The 17,096-nt window shown below is 51.5% G+C and overlaps 1 protein-coding gene across 1 annotated transcript in view; it reads left to right on the top strand.

Annotated features, from left to right (window-relative positions):
• The window catches only part of LOC149367686 (uncharacterized), a 139,114-nt gene that overhangs the window by 104,475 nt on the left and 17,543 nt on the right, over positions 1-17,096 (top strand). The window contains exon 10 of the mRNA XM_089567394.1: positions 6,392-6,509. Within this exon, the coding sequence (XP_089423520.1) occupies positions 6,392-6,509 (118 nt within the window). The remainder of the gene's footprint in view (positions 1-6,391; positions 6,510-17,096) is intronic.

Here is a 17,096-nt window from a genome sequence, read left to right as displayed (position 1 = left end):
GTAAAACATTTATTTATACTATATACAAGAGAGGTATTGCTTGGACCGTGCCTGAAGGGCCCGGCCCTCACAATCACTAGGAGGGATCCCTAGTCCGGGACCCCTGTGGCCTCCGCGGCGGCCCGGGCTCTTGTCACCAGGGCTCGTTGGTCCTGGAGAGTTGAGCAGCCGAGCAGGGCAGCCTCCCAGTCCTCTCGGGTGGGGTGGGGGTGGGGTGGGAAAGCAGGATTGGCAGGGCATGCCCACACCATGTGATACGTGTCCGCAAACACTTCCCCACAGTGTGGACACTCGCCCGAAAAGGCCGAATTGAAATGTTTGAGCACTGCCGGGCACAGTACCGTGTTGGTGTAGAGGCGAAGTAGCCAACGCTCCTCTGCCTTATTTATTTATTTATTTATATTTATACAGAATACCCCTAAAGGCCCTCGAGAGGGTATTACATAGGGGGGGGGGGGGGGGGGGGGCACAGGCAATTGAACAGAATAAAAGAAAAACCACAAATATAAAACAAACAACAAAAGCACAAATAAGACACACTGGATGAAATAAGTAAGCAAAAGAATCAATCAAAAGCACAAATAAGACACTTTGCATGACATATAAGTAAGCAAAAGAATCAAAAGAATGGCAGCGCGGCAAAGAACGAAGATTACTGCATTATTAAAATTATACAAACAGAACACTAATACAATGAATCTTTTTAGTCACAAACCCTGCAAAAAAGGAAGCCATGAACAAATAAAATAACAATGTATGCGAAGAGTTAAGCGGTAGTTATTGAAGATATAAGTTTAAAATATTTATCAGGATCAGTGGTGGTTGCGATATGTGAAGGCAGAGTGTTCCAGTCAGATATTGTGCGTGGTAAGAATGAATGCGCATAGATAAATGTTCTGCACGTGAAACGTCTAACTTTAAAGGGATGACGCGGCGGTCAAAAATCGAAGTAGGCAAAGAAAAAAAAAGTCGTTATGAAGTGATGGATGATGATAAAGTTTATGAAAAAGTGACAGTCGTGCAATTTTACGGCGGAGACATAAATCCTGGAGACCTGCGCGTTTCTTTAAGGCTGTGACGCTGGTGTTACGTGAATAATCGGAGTAAATAAAACGAACGGCGCGGTTCTGCAATGATTCAATGTTATTTATTAGGTACGATTGGTAAGGGTCCCAAACTGCAGAGGCATATTCAGTTTTAGGTCGAATTAGAGTGGTATAGGCATGAGCACGGAGGTGAGGAGGAGCATGCTTTAGGTTATGTTTTAAGAGACCTAATGACCGATTAGCAGATGCAAGCATAAGGTTAATATGGTGGTTCCATGCTAAGTCTGAATGAAGGTGAGGTCCTAAGTACTTATACGTGGTGACTAGCTCGAGTGAGGTATTATTTAAGGAGTATGCTGTTTGAATTCGAGACATTCGGTTAGTAAAAGACATCAATTTAGTTTTTGAATGATTAAGTTGCATAAGCCAGGTTGAGCACCATGCTGTTACTGAATCCAGGTCAGATTGAAGGGATTGGGCTTGAGGGATTGAGGCCTTTACAGGGGGGTGGGTATCGGCCGTGAGCGTTTTGATACAGGAGAGAGATCTCCCGAAAAGTAATAGCCGGATTAAAATCAGTAGCCGGATCAGGCGGCGAGAGAGGCGATGCCCGGTGGTTAAGCGCGCAGGCGGTAGTGCCGCGTTCCAAGGAACGAGACGCTTCGCTTTGAGCGCTCCCAGCCGCGTTCCGATGGCCCCGCGTACACTAACGATCCCTTACACGCCCTTCCCAAGATTCTACAAAGGGCTCAAATGCCACTTTTAGAATTATAACAAAGGGATCGGTACGGGTCACAAAACCACCCTGTGGGTGACATGCCGCAGCTAAACCAGCACTGGCACCAACAAAACCAAAAACAAAAAAAATGCAAAATGCACACACAACATAAGCAAATTCCACAAATACACACGGTGGCATGCCTGCCGTGCGCCGTAACACGGCGTCCAAATTGGTGGGTTGCACCCAGTTCACCACCTCAAAGTACACACCCTCGTCCTGCTCGCGAACGAGCACACAACACACACACAGACACTCGCAACTTGAGCGTTCAGTAGCACTCGCACGACGTCCGTAAGTGGCCATGTGAGCCTCCTTAGTCGCACCGAGCGTCCTTGTGTGCGTTCGAGCCACTACGCGTCTCATCACAATTAACGCCTAACTGCCACTCGGCTCATTAGGCTGGTGCCACAGCGGGGCGATAACAAAAAAAAAATTACCGACGATTACGTTACTTCCTAATGCGAAATTTGAGCGCAGCAAATAAGCTGTTTCACCTTTTCGATAGATTGAGGCAAAGAAATCGAGCAACACATGTATGCGCTATCACAGAATTTTTTTTTATTTTTCACACGTATTCGCAATTTCGGCTCGGGCGGTGCACATATACAGATCCGCCGCCACCGATCTGGCTCTCTGATTGCCACCGCACAGGGGTTGCATTGGAGGAGGAGCGAAGAAAGGAATTAAGTTCGAGCCGGCGCTTTGACAATCGGAGACTCGCAGGAAGAGGGGGGAGGGGGGCGGCGTGTACACCCAGCGGCAAACGATGGGAGCAGAAGCGCGCGCAGCAAGCGGACAACACGATAAAGGGAGGAGGGAAAAGATAGCAGCGACTGACTGATGCCGCTGACGACGATAGCGCTTGGGGGGATGAAAGGGGGGCGGAGCTGGTTACGAGGCCGACGACGACGCGAAACCCAGGAACGGACGCCAAAGAGCTGCGCTCTAAAAAATTGCTGCCCTCCAGGATCGAAAATGTTGTGGTACTCGATGGGTCCAAATCCCTGTTCACGCGAGGCCCTTGAGGGCACGCTCTCTTCGGCGCACCAATACGAGACGCTTGCTGCGTAAGGAGCATAGCCCCTGTCCAGTGTAATCATATCAGTGCGGCCGCTTTTGCCACACGGGATTTGGCGTACTGCAGCACGGAACGTACTGCTCCACGCGCTGACTTTCAACGTGAAGGCCACGCACCTGCCTCCAGCTACTCTTCCTCGCTTGGAGCCATTTGTAACTTTACTGCACGGGCAAACCTTCAAATTGCCGCTCCGTGCTTGATCAGCGCTTGCCGGCTTCGTGGTATAGTCTGAGGCTGCATGAGCTCCCTGGCAGTCGCTTGACCCTAGTTTGCCTTGTGGCAAGTCGCCACGCATCTCCTTGTCCTCGAAGTACCTGGAGGGACACTCGTCGGGTGCGTTCAACAACTGCGCGGCGCTCGGTCTGCTAGGCGCAACAGACCCACCTCCGTTCTCTGGCTCGGATGGAACGCTCCTGCCAGCACTAACGTTACGAGGCGCGTCCTGCCACCTGCCCGACACTGTCTGCCGTTGCGGCAACGTTAGGTTTCCTGCTGTCTCTTGCTCACCAATCTGACGTCTGTCGTCGCTGGTCGTTTCACGCTGAACCAACTGCTCTTTTTCGCAGCTGGCCTCAGACCGAGTTTTTATTCCTGAACTCGCGTCCGCGTCCCTGATGTCATTTGGGGTAGAGCTAACCTGTGCAGCTGGATCGTCGGAGTGCGCGTTCACCGCCTCTAATACTGCGACGCTGCGTTCCGTCACGATACTTTCTTCACGAGAGATTACAGTTTCGTGGACAGCTGGCTTTCTCTTTTCTTCTGCCTGGCTGTTTTCTTGACCTGTGCTTGACAGGTCTTTGCCTTCGCGTTCCAGCACAGGCGGCCTCTCCACTCGGGACTCGGGCAAGTTCTCCCTGGCTAGTTGCCTAGCTCTCCTAGACTCTTTGAGCTTGGCCAGCTCGAGTTCTAGCTGCTGGCGCCTTGCTTCCAACGCCTGCAAATCCGGAGGTTTTTCCTCGCATAGCGGCGCCTTTCCTCCATTCACTTTTGCAAGCTCTGCCTGATAATAAGCTAAGCGCGCCTTCGCCAATTCTACTCGGTACTTCACATCAAGTGAGGGCCGGCTTGGATAACTCTCCATACCGCCTTCCGTACCCCTCAGCTGTCCTACCGGCTCGAACACAGGGACGTGAACAATGCGACCAAGGAAACTCACGGTTTCGATGCGTCGATCCGCATTGCCAACTCCTTGGCGTCGGAGTCCACCGCCGCTTTCCCCGGACGCTGCGATGAGCTGTCGCACGCCGCTGGTCCGCCGCCGCTGACCGTCAAGTTATCGACGCGCTGCTTTTCTGGACCGTATGCAGTCCCGCGTCGCCGGACTACTGCCGTGGTCCTTGCGTCCTTGCCGCCGTCTCTCCGCAGGTCCTTTCTCGAACGCTGCCGTTGCCTGATCGTCGCCTTTCTCCCTGCGTTCAATCTTCTTCCTGCGCCGTCTTCCGATGACCGCAGGATCCTCGTCGACTGCGCCAGTAAAGTTTCCTAGGTTCTTCTTCTTCTTCTTTGCACCAGAGGTGCCCCGCCAGAGACGGTTGGTAACTCGAAGACTGAAGCTTGATCTTCGCACCAGGGGTGCCCCGTCAGAGACGGTCTCAAGATGTGTTGACACGCAGGGATAAAAAAGGGAATAACTGAAGATTTATGTACAAATATTTACAGAATATACAAGTTAGATACAACGGCGAAAATATAGAAAACAGCAAAAAGGCGGAACTGGCTAACACTAGGGGAGGCCCCTACTCTTCGTTGCCGAAGATGCATAGCATCTCACCTTAGCGCAGAACCCCGTTTCCGGCTCCGGGGTCCGGTTTTAAAGACCTAAAGGCCCGGCCCACATTTCGTAGCAACCAATCATGTTACACTGCTCACATGATTGGTTTACCGAGAGCATGGCCACGATAAAAGTGAAAAACAAAGACAAATACACTTTCGCGCCAGCACGTGCACGAAACGGTACCGCGGGGCGGGGGACACCCGTAGTTCCCGGCGCGTTCGCGAGCGGCCGCGTTCCAAGGAACGAGACGCTTCGCTTTGAGCGCTCCCAGCCGCGTTCCGATGGCCCCGCGTACACTAACGATCCCTTACACCAGGCTATACGCAAGTGTAGTGGGCCTGTTGTCGATGGTGCGCCAAGGACTGCTGACTCGAGGACTGGTGGAAGATAAGGTGCCGCTGTTCGCACAGGTACTGGAGGCGAAGAATACGAAGGCGGTTGAGGCCTGGCAATGAAGTCTGCTTATGTCAGTGGAGCGACGACAGGTGGTGGTGGATGGGCGGGCGGAAGAGCCTCAGCAACCTGCTTTTGTGTGGCATGTCGGAGAGCCAAAGCTTCGGAGGTCTCGGCAGAAGGAAGAGCTGACGCGGCATTTCTCGAGTAAAGTCTTTGTTGCAGCAGCGTGGAGTTGTCAGCAGCAGGCGTCAGCCCATCAAGCGACTATCTGCCTGGCGTGCTAACAAGTCAGGACCCTCTGTTTGCGCTGCTTCTCGGAAACTGTGCGCAAGTCGCGCGCTAACAGCATTTGGAAGGTATCGTCGCCGATATCCTTCAGGTTGTGTTTCATCTTGTCAGCTTCCGACGTGCGGAGGTTTGCACGTTTGCATAGGTCAAGTAGTCCTGTAGCTTGTGAAGCTTTCGACGACCTGTTGTGACCATTCGCCCCGGCGTTTTTCGGAGCGGAGTTTTCTGGCAGCCGGACGACAAAATACTTCGAAGAACTTCGCATTACAGGGAGACCAAGTTCGGATGTCCACATCGTGGTTCCGGCACCACAGTTTAGCCACGCCGGTGAGATAAAAATGATGTTATAATTTTTTTTGGTCGCAACGTCCCATTTGTTGTCGAGACTCACCCGTTCGTAAAACTTGAGTCAATCCAACATCCTGCTCATCGGTCCCGCTGAAGATAGCCGGGTCCCGTTGGCAAAGGGAGCAGGTACAGACAACTGGGCCAACTTTCAGGGTTTGTTCTTGAACATCGTCAGGCATCGCAGTGCCCGGAGAGTACGGTTGCGGAGTTCCATGGCTGTGACCCGGCACCTCCACCAAATATAAGACGGAGGATTATTGCAAGGAATTTGGACGACACGAGCAGCATCGAAAACTGTCAGAGGATTGCCAGGTCCAGCAAAGACACACGCGGCGATAACGATGCTGCTGAAGCTCACATTCATCTTCGTCTTTGTCACATTACAATCATTCCAGATAAATCTTACATTACAGTCATGCCAGGCAAAACGAAAACGCCGCATGCCGGAGGAGGTAAAAAAAGATTGATCACAAAAGAACACATCGCGAGGCAGTAGGAAGAGAGACGTTTCGCACACACATCTCTCCTCAATCTTTCCTTCCTCTCTGCTTCTCGAGCACGCACTTCTAGAATTCGATGCTGACGTCTGGCTGTGAAGCATCGAGATAGCTCGAGACACAGAGCGGAGGGTAGGAGTCGACGCACAGCAGGAATGCAGCCTGTGTCCCTTTCTTGCGCAGGGAATACCCGCTCGACCTACTGGTGATGAACACCCACTTCTGGACATGGGAGCCCCGCTGCCTGGTCGTCGGTCCAACTATGCTGCACGCCCCGGCGAATGTATCGCTACCGACAATTGTGAGTGTACGGGCTCTTCGCTGCGGTGCACCCAACGTTGTCCCTCTGTGCCATTTTGAATCATGAACTACCGCTACACTTAAGAAGAAGGTGCCGTTATCCAGGGGTGTAAACGCGGGAGGCGGTATGTCGCTCTTCTGCCCCAAAATGACCACCAGTCAGCGTGGGCAGCCTGGATGTGGGATTTTAATGATTTTCTCGCAGGGCTTTTTACAATGCTTCTGTGCTTTTGCAATTACGCGGAGATGTTTGGCGGGCTACACTTGCAGAAATACAGCCGTTGCTCTAATTCCGAAAGCATCGTGAACGGTGCCAACGTCCGGAATATCGCGTTTTTCGCTCTTCATTGTGTGCTTCCGATGGCGGTGTAATTAAGCTTCATGATGTTAACTTGAAAGCATTATATAACTCATTGGCAACGGAACACGGCGTTGCTGAAATTAAAAGCGGTCCCAAAACAACCCAGATGACGTGACCGTGGTATCAAAGGAACACAAGATTGCGACGGAAGGTGCGCGGACTTGAACACAGCACTTTCAGACTGCGAGGCAAGCATGTAACCCATAGGCCACAAAACCGCATTGCTTTTTGGTGAACAAAGGTGTGCCTGGTATCTGCATTGCATTATGGCTATGCTGAAAGTAATGTTATTAGAAATAAAGAACAAAATTAAAAAATTGTAAATACGCACCTTCGTGCGATATACGAAGATGAACCTGAGCTTAGGCGGTATTGCCGTCGCCCCATGTCTCTCTGCTCGACCTGGCTGATCTCGGACTGTTTTCGCCGCTGCTCCTGTCGTCCCAGCTCCTTTAAATAAACTCCCATCTCACATTTGGCGGTGGTGTGGGGTAGCATCCTCGAACCTCCGCCGCAGCACTCTCCAGACACCCCCGATGCCTGAGGACGTTCAACATCAACCTGTACAAGTTGGCCATGCTGTTGTCTACGCCAGCTCCCTTCGCCAGTGGAACCCGCCATCTTCAGTGGGACCGATGAGCATGATGTAGAAGACTGGCTCGTATCTTACGAACGGATGAGGCTGTACAACAAATGGTTTGGTTTATGGGGGTTTCACGTCCCAATGCGACTCAGGCTATGAGGGACGCCGTAGTTAAGGGCTCCGGAAATTGCGACCACCTGGGGTTCTTTAACGTGCACTGACATCGCGCAGTTCACGGACCTCTAGAATTTCGCCTCCATCGAAACTCAGCCGCCACGGCCGGGATCGAACCCACGTTTTTTGGGGCCAGCAGCCGAGTACCATAACCATTGAGCCACCGCGGCGACTCGTACAACAAAAGGGACGATGTTACCAAACTCAATAAGTTATCTGTTATCTTAGCGGCGTTCCTAACCTGTGGTATAGGAACCACGAGGTGGTCTTCCATACTTGGTCTGCCTTTAAGGCGAATTTCTCGGAAGTCTTTGGTCGTCGGGCAGTCAGGAAGCTCCGCGTCGAATAACGCTGTCTCGAGAGGTCGTAGCACGTAGACGAAAGATTTTGCAAGCTATATATCGAAGAGGTCATCGACTTATGCAAACGTGTAAACCTCCACACGTCGGTAATTGAAAAGATAAAACACATCTTGATGGACATTGACACGATCCTTTTCAGATGCTGTTAGCGCGCGACTTGCCCACAGATGCTGAAGTCGTCACTCTGTGCCAGAGCTTTGAAGAGCTGCACAAGCAGCGGATGTTGACTCGTCAGCACTCAGATGTTGACTCGTCGTTCTCGTCCTGTGTCCTTGCGCTGTTTTATTACAAGAAGTTGAGTAGCTTGCGGGGCTGACGCCTGCAACTGACACCTCCTCGCTGCTGCATGAGATAAAAGACTTCGTTCTTGCAGAAGTGGCGCGTCAGCTTTCACTTCTACCGATCCCTTCAAAGCCACCACCATGTTCGGCTCCAGCTCTCCGACATGCAATTGAAGAGCAAGTTGCTAATGCTCTTCCACCCGCCAATCCGCCACCACCTGTTGCGGCTCCGCTGACCTACACCGACGTCGTCGCCTGTCCGCCGCCATCTGTCACCGTTCCGCTGACGTACGCCGAGGTCGTCGCCATACTTCGCAGCCTCTGCCCCTTGCCTCCTGTACCTGTGCGAGCGGCGGCTCCTTATCTTCGACCGGCTCCGCGAGTCAGCAATCCCTGGCGTACCGCCGACAATCCGCCTATTTGCCACACTTGCGGCTTGCCTGGCCACGTGCCACGGCTTTGGCACCGTCATTTCTCAGTATCAACACCACCTCCTCAATTTCCCGCGTGCTGGCCTTCCAAGAGCCAGTACTCCGGGCCGTCGAGTCGTCCCCTTTCTACGGACCGCTGAGCCCTCTGACACCGTTCCCCTTTGGTGATACGCCGCTCCATCACACCTACGCGACGTCGCCCCAACACTACTGAGGACGAAAGCTAGGTGCAGCAGTTCCTGAGGCGAAAACTTCGCTCATGCACAGGTGCTGCGATTTCTGTAATGTATGAAAAATTCAGTGGAAGGAAAGTAAAAAATGGCTGAGGCTTAGCTAAGGTTAAGCCTAGTCAGATGCGAAGCATATTGATGGCTAGGCTTGGTAAAGTTCCTCGCTTTGTTCTTCAGTTGTTGTAGAACGTTGTCGCCGAGCCGCATATTGAGCACGCCGCTTAGCCAGACGTTCATCCCGCTCTTCATTGGTCTCTGTGGCACGCTGAAGCTTTCGCTTCTCGTTCAAATCAGCCCTGCTTCTAGGCGCCATCGCAACACCTGGCCGCCTCGTAAGTGCCCGAAGAGCGAGGCAAGCTCAGCTTTATACCGCTGCTGTAGCGTCACGTGGTCAGCTGCAGCGCCTCTGATGTGGAGCCTCCACCGCCGCGGCCGACCGCGCGAGCCGGCAGCACATCTCTCCTCTGCTGTGACGTCATGTTGTCACGTGGTCAGCCGCCGCGCCTCTGATGTGGAGCCTCCACCGCCGCGGCCGACCGCGCGAGCCGGCAGCCCATCTCTCCTCTGCTGTGACGTCATGTTGTCACGTGGTGTCACGTGGTCACGCTAAACGTCACGTGGTCAATGGTAGCTCCACCGCCGCGCTCGACGGGCTGTAGTGTAGCTCTAGTAATATGCTTCGCATAAAACGTCAATTTCTGGACTATCGCTGCCCGCGGCCATCGGCCAGCGCTCAGCACATCAAGCCGTCCGCAGCGTGTACCTCTCGTGTTGAGATGCAGGACTTCCTCTCCGCGATAGAGTTCGTCGTGTTGCCTTCCTGTTCCCGTGCTGTTATTACGGGCTGCGATGTTCTTTAGCGCCATAAGATTTTATCGGCTGTGCTCGAGCTGAAGTCAGACTCTGTACTCTGCCCTATCCTTTGCCGGACGCGTATGCTACTCCTTCTGTTTCTTCTTTTAAAGCTCTCGCCACCGTAGCCATCGACCTTCCTCCACACTCTTTCGTCTTTGTTCATCTCTCTTACGACACACTTTGCGATGACGCTGTACTCTTCACACCGGCCCCTACATTTCTGAACCGAAAGTGTCCTCCATTGTCATACGCTGTACTGAATGTATCCGCTGGCATCTCTGTACTTCCGGCCTCTAAACCATTTTCCTCCCCTACCACTTTGCGCCTTCGGGAATGCCTCGGCAGTATCGAACCCATCGAGTCTCTGATCTTCCCCGACGAGGGTGACGATACGCCACACTTCGTCATTACAGCCCTCAGCCCACCTTCTTCAGCGCCCGATCTGTCTTCAACCGAGATATTTCTTCGCTCCATTGACGCCGATTTTCCTCCCCCGCAACGGACGCAGCTCCTTACCCTCCTTCATCGGTTCCATTCTGCCTTCGACTCTCACTGCAGTTCCTTGGACCAAACTTCAACAGTCATCCATCGCATCGACACTGGTGCCCATGCGCCACTGCGTCCCTATCGTATGTCTGCAAATGAGCTCCAGGGTACTGATGGGCAAGTTAACCATATGCTTCAGAACGGCATCATTCAGTCCTCAGGCATTCCTTGGGCGTCGCTTGTGGTGCTTGTGAAAAATAAAGATGGCTCCATACGCTTTTGTGAGGATTACCGCCACCTTAATAACATTGCACGGAAGGACGTATATACCCTGCCGCGCGTAGACGATGCTCTGCACTGTTTGCACGGGGCCGACTGTTTTCATTCCTCGACTTACAATCCGGTACTGGCAAGTCCTCATGAAAGAAGCCGATCGCCCCAGAACAGCGGTGACGCCAGACGGCGTGCATGAACTTACCGTGCTGCCTTTCGGCTTTTGTAATGCCCCGGAGAATTTCGAAAGGATGACGGGTACCATTCTGCGTGGACTGAAGTGGAAGGTGTCCCTTTGCTACCTCGACGACATTGTCATCTTTCCCTCCGACTTTGACATATAAATTACTCACCTGAAGCCCGTCTTGACCTGCCCCTCCGACGCCGGCTTGCAGCTCAACTACGTCGACTGACCATGTTAGGCCACGTTGACTCCAAGGAAGGCGATTGTCCAGACCCAGCGAAACTTCGCGCTGTGGCTGCCTTTCCCAAACCTATCTCCATCAAAGAACTACGGAGCTTCCTCGGCCTATGCTCGTATTTCGTCGGTTTGTTCGCAACTTTAATTCCATCGCGCAAGTACTTGCACTTAAATGGACAAACGGACTCTCCGGACTGTTCCACATGTGGCGTGCTAGCGACTGTAGAGTATGTTTCAATGGCGTGCCCAGTATATGCACGAGAAAGACTCATGCTAGCATCTATTTTGAAGTCTTTTGACACCAGTCCCCTCTCGGAGAATTTCATCCTCGGCGCTTGGCCAGATAGTTCGAAAACTCTACAGGCAAAGCGAGCGCTCTCACGCTTTTTAAGCGACACGGGCCTTGACTCGCGTTTGTAATATTAGCAAGTGTGCCTTTTTTTTTCATGTTCCTCCTCCCATCATTATCATCCCCTATCGTGGCCCTCTTTTATTACTCCTCTTCCTGTTTCCAAGTGCAGAGTAGCAGGCCAGATATTAAATTTTCCGGCCAACCTCTCTGCCTTTCCCGTCAATAAACTCTCTCTCTGTCCGGAAGTTCCGATTCTTCGCTATGGTCTCTAGCCTGAGAAGACGCCTGCAACACCTTGCGGCGCCTCCTCACCGCGCCGCCTATATTGCGCCATTTCGACTCTACCGCTCCTACCAAGGTCCACACGGACGCCAGTGGTGTTGGTCTCGGCGCAGTGCTCGCTCAGCGCATATCTGGCTTCGATGACTACGTCATTGCCCATGCCAGTCGCACACTCCCCAGGGCTTAATCCAATTATTCTGTAACCGAAAAATAGTGTTCAGCCATTGTATGGGCCCTTGCCAAATTCCGCCCTTACCTCTATGGCTGCCCCTTTGCCGTTGTTACGGACTACCATGCGCTTTGTTCGCTGTCCCCCTTGAAAGACCTATCCGGCCGTCTTGCCAGGTGAGCTCTTCGTCTACAGGAATATGACATCCGCGTCGTCGATCAGCCCGGTCGCGAGCATCTAGACGCTGATGCCCTGTCCCGCTGCCCACTTTCGGCCAAGACTGACAGCCTTTCCACCTCTGACGCCGCACCGCTGTCACCTCCATGCAGTGGCGTGCCCTCAGCGCAACGTGCTGACAACTGGATCGCTTCTCTTCTCACCTTTATCTCCGCCGTCGCGGTGGCTCAGTGGCTATGGTGCTCGGCTGCTGTCCCGAAAGACGCGGGTTCGATCCCGGATGCGGCGGCTGAATTTCTTTGGAGGAGAAATTCGAGGCCCGTGTACTGTGCGATGTCAGTGCACGCTAAAGAACCCCAGGTGGTCGAAATTTCCGGAGCCCTCCACTACGGCGTCTCTCATAGCCTCAGTCGCTTTGGGACGTTAAACCCCAATAAACCAAACCAATCACCTTTATCTCCAACCCAACGGTTTCTTCTCCGTCACATGCGCTCCGCAGTTGCCACTTCATGATTCGTGGCCATCTCCTCTATAGCCGCAGCTTTGGCTCAGATGGTCGCAAATGGCTGCTCGTTATACCTGGCCACTCGCGCACGCAAATATGCGCCTATTTCCCCGCTGACCCACAGTCCGCTCACGCGGGAGTTTTCAAAACTTACGCCAGAATCCGGCTGTGCTACTATTGGCACGACATGTAAACCTTTGTCCTCAAATATGTTTAATCATGACTCGCCTGTCAGTGTCGCAAAACATCTCATCATCTTTCTGCTGGGGAGTTGCAGCCGCTCCCTTGCCCACCATGCCCTTTCGACCGCATCGGCATTGATTTCCACGGCCTGCTTCCGTACACTGCTCCGGCTACCGTTGAGCAATCGTTGCGGTTGACTATTTCACACAGTCTGCCGAAACCGCCGCCCTTCCGGCTGCCACAGCGAGAGACATCGCCTCGTTCCTTTTGCGGCGCTTCGTCCTTCGTCATGGTGCACCTTGTGAACTACCTAGCGACCGCGGCCGCGTATTCTTGTCCGACGTTGTCGAAGCCCTGCTCAACCAATGCAACATCATTCATCGAACTACCTCCGCCTATCATCCACAGACCAGCGGCCTCACCCAGCGATTTAAACACACCCTCGATGACATGCCCTCTATGCACTTACGCCCTTCAAGCCACTCCAATAGACGATATGCGTAAAGCCCCTCAAAAAACTAAAGTAGCGTCAGTTTTTTTTCCTCCATGAGTAGCGACAAGACGCTTCTATCCTCCTCCCCCGCGCGCCGGGCGAACGACTTTTGTTTTCTTTGTGATTTCATGTGACTGCGGTGGCGACCTCTAGCCCGCTCCGAAGGAACTAACGCCCCTTTTCAATTGGTTGCGCTGGATTCCCGTACTTGCCGAGTTCTTCTCTATGTCTCCGCATTAACCGTGCGTTCCGCTGCATAAATACATCGGTGACTTAGGAGAAACATTTGAATGCTTCACTGAATCGTCCAAAGCCAAAAATGAGCACGCATAGATGGACTGTTTTGGTAGAGCCGCACGCGCACCGTGTCCGGGTGCGCCGGGCTTTATGCGGCGTCCCAAGTTTGACATTGAGAGTGGGGCGCGCATTGAACGTGACCGTGAATCACGAGGCCGTAGAATGAATTTGCGGTGATCTGTTTTGGTGAAGAGTATGCAAACAGAACGACCGTCCCCGCCGAACGCTGGACGTGCTACAACGGATGCACAGGCTTGACATTCTAAAAGGCATCCTAGCTTTGGAGAGCCTTACAGAACTGCTGAGTCCTGGGAGGCACTGCTTCTGAAAGAGGACGAAAAAGAACAACGCACTGTCATCCGTCTCGCCCTGGCCGCTGCCGAGATCCAGGAGATTCCGGTCGACGGTTAAGGGGGAGGACATGGCTGGGACCGAGCTGCGACTCGGATCCCGGTCAACCTTTTGACGGGTGTCAATAAATGTTATTTCTCTCTCTCTAAAAGGCACCTGCAAGTGAAGGCATTCTTAATTCGCGTGGTATATCCGCTCTTCTAGTGGCTTTTAGTTTTGGTCTGCTCTGCTGAAGTGTATCGCGGACCAGGTAAGACGCTTGAGGGAGTGCTCGAAATACGGTATGAAGGCCACGCTACGTGTGTACTTATCTGTGCCTCCCCTAATGTTCTTTTGCTTGCATGAACTGTAACGATATAGACTCCCGCATTAAAATTTTCTTTGGAATAGTTACTTAGTAAGGAGAAAACCTACCTCGCAAATATCCTTCGCCTGCCAGCAATGGGATAATAGAGTTCTACAAAAATGTTTCATCGGTATCAGTCATTTAGTGAAAAGCAAAACCTACCTCGCTTTTAACACATCTGTCCGATAATCTTCCATATTCGTATAGTCGCTATTAGAGCACTGCACGGGTCTTAATTATTCACGCGTCCCGAGCCCCTCAACCTTTTTCGTTACCCGCCCCAGCCCGGCTCGATTTTTTTTATATAGGCCCGAACCCGGCCCGCGAGGTATAGACATGCCCGGCTCAGGCTCGGAAACAGCCCGAGTACTAAATGCACATCGGTAAAGCGAAAGCCTTTTGTTATACGGATCTCATTAAAAAAAAAAAAAGCGGCTACAATACATTTAAAGACTGAGATAGTGGAGGCCTCACTGCGGGCAACGTTAACAAAAAAAACGTTTTAGCATTAATAAAAGAGGTTATCACAGATTTGCTCGCATTCGTAGCCTTCTCCTAACTAGTTGGGCGTCAAGGGGAAGCGAGAACGCGGAAGTGATGTTACAAAGTATGTGACAGGAAACGCGCGACCCACTTACGATGGGCACTATCACGCATAACCACAGCTACTGGCCATATTTCGAGATCAAACGCAAACCAGCGCGCGACAGCTGGTGTTTCCACCAGCGGTGCCTTGACGATGCATATCGGCGCGATAATTTTCGTTTTGTCTTTTTCTTTAATATATATATAGATATACATAATATGCACGCGCGCACGCGCGCGACTGCAGAATGTAACGCGTGCGCTTCACCATGTCAGAGCGCAGTTTGATCTGCGCCTATAGTACGCATGTATGTCTAACTGCGGCATGCGCTCAAATTTAAGGAACGTCACTCTAGAGTTAGACGTGTGCCTCGCGTCACTTACACGTTTGCGTGCGTGCAATCACGATGCGCTGAACGCAAGCGCCCTTATGTCGAGCTTACTGCGGACATACGCTCGATCGCGAACAAACCACTGCACAGCGTAGCTTGAAAAAAAAAAAGGAAAACTCAGCAGCTATTGAAAGCACGTCCCTTACGTCGCAAAGTCTGGTCGATGGCGTTGCGTTAAAATTCGCCCGGCCAATACTGTGTAACCAAACCTTCCTCCGGCCCGCGTCGGTTTTCGATGATGGGATCGAGAAGAACCGCTTTCCGCCGTCGTGACGGTTCTTGCACCCGAAGGCGCAGCAGCCCGTCATGCCGCACAGATAGACGGCTTGAAGTTAGGTGACTGACACACGTTCCGAACAAAACAAAAGCCGCTGTTCTTCACAGCAAGTAAAAGCGCAGTGTCCGCAACGACGCCTGCCGAACCTACGGTGCGCGGTTGGAGCGGACAATATGGCGTCTGCGGCGGCGAAAAGCGCGGGTTTAAAGGACTTTTGCGCGCGAAACCATCGACCAATGGGAAGAGGCGACGGGCGCAGGAGAGGGTGAGGCGGCGTTCTGAAAAGGTTGTCGCTACTTTAAAAATTTCCAGGGGTTTTAGGATGGATGGATGGATGGATAGGAGCGCCCCCTTTGAAACGGGGTGGTGGCAATTGCCACCATGCTCAGCTTTTCTTTATTTATTATTTTTTTTTGTTTACTGTGTTGGCAATTCTCATTAAGATTCTCCATCAACTTTTCCTACGGTTTCCTACTATTCTAACCTTATGCCACATCTCTGCTTTTCAGCCACCAATCCTCCAATCGCTTTTTGCTGACTTCCACTGCAGATTTATTTACATGACCATTGTTATCTTTAAACCCTAGGGCCTCAGAAAGAGTGACTGTGCCTGCATCGACATCCGGATGGATACCATCACATTTGATTATGAGGTGTTCAATTGTTTCCACAGATCTACCACACACTGCACATGTGTCATCTTCTTCGTTAAATTTCTTTTTGTAGCTGCGCGTTCTAAGACAACCTGATCTAGCTTCAAAAAGTAGGGCACTGCCTCTTGAGTTATCATAGAAAAATTCTTTCCTGATCTGCTTTTTCCAGAATCGATATAGTTCTACACTATGTTTCTTTTCCATTGAATTCATCCAATTTTTAACTTCCGCGTTTTTAACCTGTCGTTTAATGCTCTTTCTTTCTCCGTCCTCATGACCGGCATACTTACTGGTTAGTTTTCTAGTTCTTTTCCGCCACTGTGAGTCAACGTTCTTTCTGTATAAATATTTAAATACCTTAGCTGCCCATCTGTTATCGTCCAATCTCCTCAGGCGTTCTTCATATAGTATTTTACTCTTAGCTTCCCGTGCCTCGAACGATGCCCAGCCCATATCCCCTTGTACTGCCTCGTTTGTGGTTTTGCCGTGGGCACCTAGTGCTAATCTTCCAACAGCTCTCTGATTTACGTCTAATCTCGACTGAACTTCTGCCCTTAAGCACAGAACCGCATTGCCGAAAGTAAGTCCCGGCACCATTATTCCTTTCCAAATACCTCTTAGTACTTCATATTTGTTGTACCCCCATAATGCCCTATGTTTCATTATCCCGGCGTCTCTTCGTCCTTTTGCCCTAAGAGCCTGTTCATGCTTTTCCGTGTATATCTGCCCTTCGTTTAGCCATATCCCAAGGTATTTGTATTCGGCCACTTTGGGTATTTCGTGGCCTTGTATTGTAAGCACCTGATCAGTTGTATCGTTAAAAATCATCACACCTGATTTAGTTGCGCTAAAACTGAATCCTAGAGCGTCTCCTTCGTCTCCACAGCAATTAACCAAAGTTTGTAAATCTTCCTGGCTATCTGCTAACAGTACAATATCGTCCGCATACATTAAACCCGGGAGTCGCTGCTCAACTACATTTCCGCCTAATCTGTACGATAGATTATAACCCAGATTACTTTCTTCTAGCCTTTTTTCCATATTTATCACGTAAAGCATGAACAACAGC

The sequence above is a fragment of the Amblyomma mixtum genome, chromosome 1, assembly GCF_055824585.1.
Source record: "Amblyomma mixtum isolate Tamu chromosome 1, ASM5582458v1, whole genome shotgun sequence".
NCBI lineage: Eukaryota > Metazoa > Arthropoda > Arachnida > Ixodida > Ixodidae > Amblyomma > Amblyomma mixtum.
This window is presented reverse-complemented; position numbering and strand designations above follow the sequence as displayed.